The 10,447-nt window shown below is 38.7% G+C and overlaps 1 protein-coding gene across 1 annotated transcript; it reads right to left on the minus strand.

Annotated features, from left to right (window-relative positions):
* Positions 1-309: 309 nt before the first annotated feature.
* On the minus strand, positions 310-9,519 carry apobec2a (apolipoprotein B mRNA editing enzyme, catalytic polypeptide-like 2a). The gene is made up of 3 exons (XM_031755432.2): positions 9,251-9,519; positions 1,935-2,159; positions 310-1,056 (listed from the first exon to the last, which is right to left on the minus strand). Exons 1-3 carry the CDS (start codon positions 9,463-9,465, stop codon positions 750-752), a joined length of 747 nt encoding a protein of 248 aa, XP_031611292.1. The 5' UTR covers positions 9,466-9,519; the 3' UTR covers positions 310-749.
* Between the last annotated feature and the right edge of the window lie 928 nt (positions 9,520-10,447).

Raw genomic sequence — 10,447 nt, forward strand, 5'->3', positions numbered from 1 at the left:
ACTCTGTGTAAGGCCCAGGTGGACGATAGATGATAACAAGTAAGACTGGTTTCTGAGTTTTACAGCTGGGGTGGACGAGGCTAAGCATCAGGCTTTCAAATGAATTAAAAGTCTGTCTGGGTCTTTGGTTAATTAATTAATCATTTCCTGTCTCCTCTCGGACAACCTCGGTTGACTTAACGCAGCTGGTGAAGCAGTGGACACACTGCAGGGAAGTGAAGTTGAGCATCCTGCAGATCTACATGTTGAGAAGACAAAAACTGGATGAATTTTACAGTAAGTGAAAGAGCCAGCAGCTTGAATGGACTTTCCTTATATTTTTTATTTCTCACTGTAAACTGGTGACAAAGCAGTGAAACTTTGTTATTTGAAATGTAAAAAATGTCAAATAACAACAACAACAACAAACAAATAACAATAATCTGCTTAAAACAACATTTTTACCTGTGGTCATCTGATAAATCCCAGTTTTCTGCAGACATTAAGGCTAGATTCACACATACAGGGGTATTTTTTAATTAGGATTTTCAGCTCTTGTTTTGAAAAATATCTCAGTTTCTGTCTGTGTATCTCTCTGAACCTGAAGTGAACTGTAAAGAAATTATTTAAAGAGTGATATAAATAATGCCAAAGCAGATAACAGATTTAGTATCACAGCATCCATAATTATGTTCTGCTGTGGAGCTTCTGCACTTGATATCAGCATAACTTTATAGCTCTAATAAAGGCAAAATGCTGAAAATGAGAATTTATGGTGTTAGAATATCAGACAGTTTTTCATGGTAATACTCGTAATTTTCTTTGCAGTCCTCCCACAGATTCAGAGACTGATCCTCATTCTCAACAAATGTATCCCAGGTATAAGAGAAATCTAGAGGCTTCATCACCCTCAGTTTACAGCCTGCAGCGTGCAGGGTCCTCAGCCCAGCCTGGATCTCTCCTTCCTCCCACTCAAACAGCCGAGCAGCAAAGATATTCAATTTGAGATTTTTCTGGTCCTTCAATAGTTCAGCTATCTTTGCAGCGCAAGCTGAACAGGGACTGGAGGACACGTACCTGAAAAGAACAAGGCAAAATTCAAATTAAAATACACAATCTTTTTTACTTATCAGTATACAGCAAAATCTAATTTATATCACTGGATGCTTTTATTGTATCTAGTCTGACGTTCTCATAGTCTGAGAACTGATGTAGCAAAATGATATACCAGACTGAAGAACAGTGTGGAACTAAGACATGTTCCACATTTCACACAAGTACAGAGTCTCACACTCGACTGCCCACCCAGGCCACCACCTGGTATGGAGCAGAATGTTGCTTAAAAAAAGGCAGGAAAAAAAAAACATCTTTTAGATGTTGCAGCCTTTTACATACATTGGATGCCTTTCCTGACAAAGCTTCAAGGTATTTATGTCTCCTCTCAAGCTCAAATCAGGGATCTGTTGCTTGTTAGTCAAACATGTAAACCAGTATTCTATGGAGCCACTGCCTTTGAACAAAATAGAAAATAGAAGGTGGCCTGATAGTCAGTCAGTGAGATCGGTGAGATCCATTTTAACATCTATTTTGCTGAGGTTTCAAATACTGCAGATGCCTTCAGCTATTGCCTGTTTACCCATCTTGTCTACTGAAACAGCCTAGCTGAGCAGGTTCAGGCTCAGTAGGCACTGAAAACTATTTGATTGGATAAATGTAATAATTTTCACCAGTTGTTCTGCAATCCATGTTCATTTTTCATTAATATTAGTAACTAACAGTTGTTATCCCCCCTGTCATTATTGTATGTATGGGTTTGGCCTTGAAGGGTGAAACTACTGTGGGACAATAGAAGAGATGAATGAATCTAAAATGGAGACTTCTGACCTGACTGAAACAAGAAATACACAAACTGCCACATTCTCAAGACCACACGATACTTTAAGCAAACGTTGTACCAGGTGACTGTATATTTGAGTGCAGGGTTGCAATGTGGCAAACACTGAGTGAAGAATGCCTCCTCAGCATGAGTCCCAGCATGCTCATCCTCCAGGTAGCCTCTTAGCAGTCCATCTGATGTGTTTCCTTTATCCACCAAGTAACAAAGTAAGGTCTTGTTGCGTCCTGAAGAGTATTCAACATTCTTGAACTGGAACTTAAAGACAAAAGGATCTATCCTGTCCCTGTATAAAACAGAATAAGTGAAAAAAACATTTGCTGACATAATATTTTATACACATACAGTCAAAGATGCATTTTTCAATCTCTTAGAGGAAGATATGGTCTTATAGTTACTCAAAAGCAAGAGATGAAAGGCTCACTGCTTTTTATAATTTTTAAAATGAATTATGTAGGAGAAAAATGTAAAAGTGGACACTTTCAATAATAAGTTATTGTAGGTGACTTGTCATGAGATTAGCCTGGTATATACTGTTATAAAAGTGAAAAAGCTCTTTAAAAAGGAAGCCAAGATTTTCTTTGAACATGGACAAAGACCACAGCTAAACTGGGTTCACACCCTTAACTACAAGACCAGTGTTGGGATAATTTAATACAGAATCACTTCAACTTTCTACCCGCAGCTTGACATAGAATAGTATAGCATAGCACATCACTCCTAACGTTTTTCTCTATCCACCTCAATCTGGTTGCACTCTCTTGCAGTATTCACTTCTTTACCTCCCGCATACGTTACACAACAGAAGCAGTTACTCCACAACACATGGCTTATATCAAGGCTTGGCTGACTATAACAGTATTTTTTTAGCATATCTCTTTAGTTAACCGTTTTGCTCACAACATACTGTCACATGTTGGGTGCTATGTGCTGGGTGCATTCATATCTTTGCCTCTGTTGTTGTTGTTTTGTTTTGTTTTTTACCAGATTGGAACAAAATTTGTTGGAGATGTTTACTACTTATGTTTTTTTTAAGTTCCCAAATTTAGCTGCTGACACATACCTTCCAGATTATAATAATATTTGTTTGCAAATATCATCATTGTTGCTCTTTTTAAGACCTTCCTGTTGGAATAGGCTTTCTTGTTCCTTATCCAAAATATTTGAAGCTTTCAATAAAACTTGAGTTTCTTTTTTGGACTTTTTTACCTTCTTCGTGAAAACAAATTGCTTTTTGACCAGTGACTGTATGAAAGATGAATGACATGGTTCCACCTTCTCCCACTGTACAGAAATGAAGCCAAAATTTCCTGTTTGTGAAGGCTGCCATGTTGCACGTTTGGAGCCAGAGTCAGTGCAGCAGTGACTTCAGGTGGAGCCACTGCATATAACCCCCAACCATAAACCTTATCTCCTGATGGGTTTACCTTAGAGATGGCACCATACCACTTTTTTATGTCCGATACCGATATCATAAATTTGGATATCTGCTGATACCGATATGAATCCGATATAGGCAAGGCAAGGCAAGGCTAGTTTATTTATATAGCACAATTCAACAACAAGGTGATTCAAAGTGCTTTACAGAGACATTAAAAACAAAAACAAATAAAAAGCATGATTTAAATTTGATTAAAACAAGCAAACAAACAAACAAACAAAACAGTATATAAAATCAAATATCAAAACAGTAGATAAAATCAGAACAATAGATAAAATCAGTAGTTAAAAAGTAGATTTTGAAATTTAAACTTAAGTGTGGATTTGGTGCTTTATTCAAATGCAGCTGAGAATAGGTGAGTCTTCAACCTGGATTTAAATAAACTGAGTGTTTCAGCTGATCTGAGGCTTCCTGGGAGTTTGTTCCAGATATATGGAGCAAAAAAGCTGAATGCAGCTTCTCCGTGTCTGGTTCTGACTCTGGGGACTGATAACAGACCGGATCCAGATGACCTGAGGGATCTGGAAGGTTCATACTGGGTCAGGAGGTCACTGATGTATTTCGGTCCTAAACCATTCAGAGCTTTATAGACCAGCACCAGAACTTTAAAGTCTATCCTCTGACGGACAGGCAGCCAGTGTAAAGACCTCAGAGCTGGACTGATGTGGTCCACTTTTTTGGTCTTAGTGAGGACTCGAGCAGCAGAGTTCTGAATGACTGATTTTTTAGGTAGACCTGTAAAGATGCTGTTACAGTAATCAAGCCTACTAAAGATGAATGCATGGACTAGTTTTTCCAGGTCCTGTTGAGACATCAGATCTTTTATCCTTGAAATATTCTTGAGGTGATAGTAAGCTGATTTTGTTATTGTCTTAATGTGTTTTTCTAAGTTTAGGTCTGCGTCCATCACTACACCCAAATTTCTCGCCTGGTTTGTGGTTTTTAGGTGTATAGATTGAAGTTCTCTGGTGACCTGTAATCGTTTTTCTTTTGCACCAAAGACTATTACCTCAGTTTTATGTTTGTTTAGCTGGAGAAAATTGTGGCACAACCAGTCATTAATTTCCTCAATGCATTTACCAAGAGCCTGTACAGGGCTTCGGTCTCCTGGTGACATTGTGATATATATTTGTGTGTCATCTGCGTAGCTATGATAGTTTATTTTGTTGTTCTTTATAATCTGTGCCAGTGGGAGCATGTAAATGTTAAACAGAAGGGGTCCCAAGATGGAACCTTGGCGAACTCCACATGTGATACTTGTCTGCTCAGATGTGAAGTTACCTATTGATACAAAGTATTTCCTGTTTTCTAAGTATGTTTTGAACCAGTTTAGTATAGTTCCTGAAAGACCTGCCCAGTTCTCCAGTCGTTTGAGTAATATGTTGTGGTCAACTGTGTCAAATGCTGCACTGAAATCCAGTAAAACTAAGACTGACATTTTTCCACTGTCTGTATTCAGACATATGTCATTAAACACTTTGGTCAGAGCGGTTTCAGTGCTGTGGTTCTGTCTAAAACCTGACTGGAAGGCATCATAGCAGTTATTCTGTTTTAAGAAGTAATTGAGCTGTTGAGAAACTGCTTTTTCAATAATCTTACTTAAAAATGAGAGATTTGAGACCGGCCTGTAGTTGTTCATTTGTGTCTTGTCAAGATTGTCCTTTTTCAGTAGAGGTTTAATTACAGCAGTTTTTAGTGATTCTGGAAACACACCTGATATTAAAGAAAAGTTGACGATCTGTAACAGGTCTGACTCCAAAGTCTTTGTGACCTTTTTGAAAAAACTTGTTGGCAGGACATCGAAACAGCAAGAGGAGGAGTTCAGTTGACCTAAGATGTCCTCCAGGTCTTTGCTGTAAATAGGGTGAAACTGTTTGATGGTGTTTAAACAGTTTTTCGGTGGACACAGTACATTTCCTGGATCTGCTGTTGATGTATTAATTGCTTGTCTAATCTTTTGGATTTTTTCTGTGAAGAATTTGGCAAAGTCATTGCAGGCCATGGTCGAATGAAGTTCAGCTGCCACTGACACAGGAGGGTTTGTTAGCCTGTCAACTGTAGAAAATAAGACCCGAGCGTTATGACTGTTTTTGGTGATGATGTCAGAGAAGTAGGACCTCCTTGCACTCCTCAGTTGTAAGTTATAATTGTGAAGTTTCTCTTTATAGATGTCATAATGAACCTGGAGGTTTGTTTTTCTCCATCTGCGCTCAGCTTTCCTACACTCTCTTTTTTCATTTTTCACCAGTGTGGAGTTTCTCCATGGAGACTTTTTCCTTCCAGAGATAACCTTCACCTTAATGGGAGCAATAGTGTCCATTACATTTAACATTTTAGCATTGAAGCTATTGACGAGCTCATTGACTGAACCTCTGGACAGGTCAGGTGTTAATGGGAAGACCTGGTTAAAGATCTCACTACTGTGTTCAGTTATACACCGTTTTGTGATCACTGCTGTTGATATATTTGTGTGGGCTGAGATTTTACTTTCAAAGAAAACACAGTAATGGTCAGACAGGCCCAAATCAGACACAGTAACGTTTGAAATGCTCAGGCCCTTGGAGATCAGTAGGTCAAGAGTGTGTCCTCTATTATGTGTGGCCTCTGTTACATGCTGAGTCAGCCCAAAGTTGCCCAGAGTGTTACTCAGGTCTTTAGTCCCTTTGTCCTGAGGGTTGTCCACATGGATGTTAAAATCCCCAACAATAATTACACAGTCGAAATCAACACAGATCACAGACAGCAGTTCACTGGGGTCATTGAAAAAGTCTGTGCAGTATTTGGGAGGCCTGTAAACATTAAGAAACACAACTTTGGATGGGGCCTTCAGCTGTAAAGCCACATATTCAAAAGACTGAAAACTTCCAGGAGATAGCTGCTTACATCGAAATGATTCATTAAATAAGACAGCCACCCCTCCTCCTCTCCTGCTCACCCTGGCCTCACTGATAAAACTGTAAGAGGGGTCGACTCGATGAGAACAGCTCCACTGTTACTTTGGTCCAACCAAGTTTCAGTTAAAAACATAAAATCAAGGCTGTGCTCGGTGATTAAATCATTAATTAAAAATGTTTTCCCAGCTAAAGATCTAACGTTTAATAAAGCCAACTTAAGTGTTTTAGAGGTATTATTTGCCCCCTCGTGTTTGGGAGCAGTCTGTGTCACACAAGGTATGTTTACTATATTTAAAGATCTTTTAGAGTGCAGCTCTCTGTGTTTTGACCAGGCCACATGTCTCCTTCTGTCACCTAAAAGTACAGAAATTTTAAAACCTTCTAATAAACAGGGTCCCAGCTTCTCCTGGGAAAAGTCACCACTGCCATAATCCTCGCAGCCCGGACCCTCCACACATCACACATCAGACTGCGGAGACAGAGCATGAAGGTGGTAAGGAGGAACTAAGGGGGGCGAGGCTGCGCAATGTGATTTCGATTGCTCTGTTGAGGGCGGGGCCTGATGGCGAACCTTTGGCTGCTCTGGTGGGGGGTTTACGGGGGACAAAAAGGGATTGGGCCGGGGGGTAGATCTGAGCCCAGCATTGACCCGCTCCATCATCTCCTCAGTGAATTTCAGGTGTGGGGAGGAGGGAGAAAGGGAGGGGGAGGAGGGTGACTATATCATAAAACCTGTTCACAACAAGGGTGAGAGTATAGATTATACATGATGATATAGTCTATTTTATAATCAATAATACTGTTTTTTTAATGTCTTGCTGCATTTTGTATAAGTTCATTCAAAAGCTTTAAAAGACAAAACACTAAGGCTATTCTATTGCTCTTGTGTGCAAAAAATACACTGCACCCAAAATATTTCGCAGTTTAGCAATACTGTATTTACAGTAATATTCAAAAAGTAATTTAAAATGCAATTTTATGCAGTTTTCAAAAAGTCTTTGGTTCTGAAAAAAGGAAGTGCAATATCATCACAAAGTAATGTTTATATTCAACAATAAAAAAAAAACAGGTTGTAGAATGGACCCTTTTATACATGCAAACATGGCTTCATGACACTCATCTTTTATCAATCAGTGCAATCAGTGTAAGCTGTTTCTATCACATTTAACGTGAGACTGAATTTTCTATAAATTAAATACATTTGTATACAAAACGTAACTATGAAAAACACTTTTTTCATACTTTTTTTTTTTTTAACCACAAAACTGTTTAGCCATGTGTCATGTCAAAGTAGGTATCCTGCGTTGGGAACACAAGCTGGGCTCTCCAAATCCCAGACAAACAGCATCCCATATTCTTGAGTTTTAGTTCACAAACACTTCTTATAATGGCTAATGACTCCTGAAATTTCTCTCTTTATACAGTAAAGTTACAGGAGGATAAAAATAATTATCAGGCAAACTGTCTTTCGTTTGTTAAAATAATTCTGTCCGATACCACGTGAGAAAATTAGATCTATAATTTTCTGTTGTAACCCTCAAACTGACTGGTAATGTAACAACACTCATTTTTCACTTTTTCAAAAGACTAAAACATCTCTACATCCATGTTTAATTGTCTACATTAGCACAACACCTGGTTTGGCAACGCGTAGCTCGCTCCAAATGCTTACAGTGTGAACTCCGCCGAAAGGTCTCACACACATCAGCCGCTCGATCACGTAAGCTCCAACGTGCTAAGGTCACTACCTGGGTTACGCCATGTCGCAAGTTTTGTGAGATGCTTTTGTGATATGTAATGGATCTGATTACATTTTTTTTTCTCCCCAATATCTGATCCAGTAATTTATGTCAGGATAGGACCGATACTGATATTGTATATCGGATTGGTCCATCTCTAGTGTACTGAGACCGACAGCTTGTTAACTTAAGATAAATACAACCACGTTGATATAATTAAAAAGACATATGCCTTAACAGATTATAGTTCATCACTTTGTTGCTCCTGTCGCTAAGTACTTTGCTAGATTAACCGTTTAGCATGCACACTGTGTTAGAGGCTTGTTGCTAGCTAGTTAGCGATGCTTCGCACCTGTGTTACTCTTGTAGTCTATATAGTCGAAAGATTCTGCACTCCTATTTTAGACAGAGATGACCTCAGCTGCTCACTGCACAGAAGCCCAAAGTAAGTGTTAATATCAGAAATATCTGGAAATTAAATGTTGCCCTTTAAGATTTTAACTAATATCAGACCCATTATGCACTCACAGGTCACTCTACAGCCTGGTGACATGGAAACTTTAAATAAAATGTCCGATGTAAAACCATAGCAGCAGGTTTCATATAAGTGTAATTAGTTCTTTTCATTTGTTAACAGGATCCAGAGTTCATATTATTTTCAATAGATACATTTATTCTGGAGAAAGATGAGTGAAGGAGACTATCGGGAACTGCTAATATGGAGGAGGCGGGGCTTATGAAGCTAGACACCAGGGGTGGTAAATACATTTTGGCCTGATTTTCACTTCATGTTTGGGGAGATGTTAGGTCATCCATGTAAAACATGTTCTACAGTCATTATTTTTTCCTAAAGCTGAATTTAACACATGGGCTTTTTCTGCCTGTAGGACAAAACAATGCCTGACAAGTACTGAACCAGGTCAGTGGGAAATATCATCATCATCCATGGAAAATCAGATTAGATCAAGGCAACACAGAGAGAAGTTAGCCAACTATCAGAACTGCAGAAAAGTGCGATGACAAAAGGAATACCTACAAAGTATCCTGTCAGTGGCAGGAGAACAAGGCTGGAGATGGAGCAATACTGGAAGAATATATGGGAGATGGACGCAACGCATAACAACAATGCTCAGTGGCTAGTAGATCTAACACCACGCAGACCACAGCAACCTGAACATGCTGCAGTAACAGACATCCAAGAAAGAGTCACAAGCATGACGAGTTGGACAGAAATCTCTTTCAGACAGAAAAACCTTGTAAGATAAATTTATTTTAAAATAAATTTGATAAATAGGTAACCTACCCTGTAATTACTTCAAAAGGAGGTAGTTCCATTGGCTCCAACTGAAAATCTCCAGTATGGCAACTGGTGGTTGCTGCCTCAGGTGATGCAACTTCTCTATTATCCACAGTTTTCTGTTCTTTGTTCTTTTTTTCTTTTGCATCCTTTGCAAATTCAGCAGCTTCATTTTCTTCTTTTTCTCTTCTTTTTATCAGTGTTTGACATTTTTCATTCATGGCCAAAGAAATATACTGTCAAGGGAGGAAAGGACTAGTGAGCAAGAAGGAGAAGAATGATAGATGGGGGCAGGGCTGAGCAAAAGAAGAAAGAAGTGCAGCCAATGAGAGAAGGAGAGAGTCAAAAGGAGTAGCCCATATAGGTGAGACAGTAGTTCACAGGATAAATCTGGCTAATATTAAGCTTTGTGTTTGTTTGTTTGGTGTCAAGCTGAGGAAATCTGGCTTGTATAGTAAGAGAAACAATTTCACAGAGATCACAGCTAATACCTAAAAATCTCTGAGGGATAGGTGACAACCCATATTTATTCTTGGAACAGAAATGTAGGTATTTAAAAACAAAAAAGCTTTATCAGCACTTTAATCTAAAAATAGCAGGAATGGGATTAGCCTTTAAAGGCTTAATTGGGTCAAACCGGAGTAGACGCACAGAAGCAGCTGCCTGGTCTGTGAGCTGCAGCTATTTAAAGACCTTGAGAGTGGGGGAAGCAGTGCTAAATTTGTTGTCTGTGCCTCTTACAGTTACACTACAGCACTGAGAGACATTCTGGATAAAAGAGAATGTCTGGTGAAAGAGGCCAAATGTTCAGAAATTTGTATCTGTGTTTGTTTTTGTCACTGGCCTGATAGCAGAAGAGTGTTCAGTTACTGTGTTAGTCTGTGTTAGTACCTTACAAGCACATGACTGCGTATGAATAAAACTAAAAAAGGGTGTCAGAACAGGGCCCACTTCTGTATGAAAAGATCACATTTAGTCTTCTCATTAGAAAGTACTAAACTAAATATATATGTGTGTATTTCTTATAACACATTCATTTTAGTATATAACACACTCATTTTAGTTTCACCTATATTGTAGAAGCATTTAGCATACTTTTTAAAGTTATTTGTTTAAAAAGAATCACACAAATGCTGTTTCAGTAAAAGAACTGTTGTAGTCCCTGATAATGCATTGCTTTAAATGAAGAGAATCTTGAGGGAT

The sequence above is a fragment of the Oreochromis aureus genome, linkage group 5, assembly GCF_013358895.1.
Source record: "Oreochromis aureus strain Israel breed Guangdong linkage group 5, ZZ_aureus, whole genome shotgun sequence".
Lineage (NCBI taxonomy): Eukaryota > Metazoa > Chordata > Actinopteri > Cichliformes > Cichlidae > Oreochromis > Oreochromis aureus.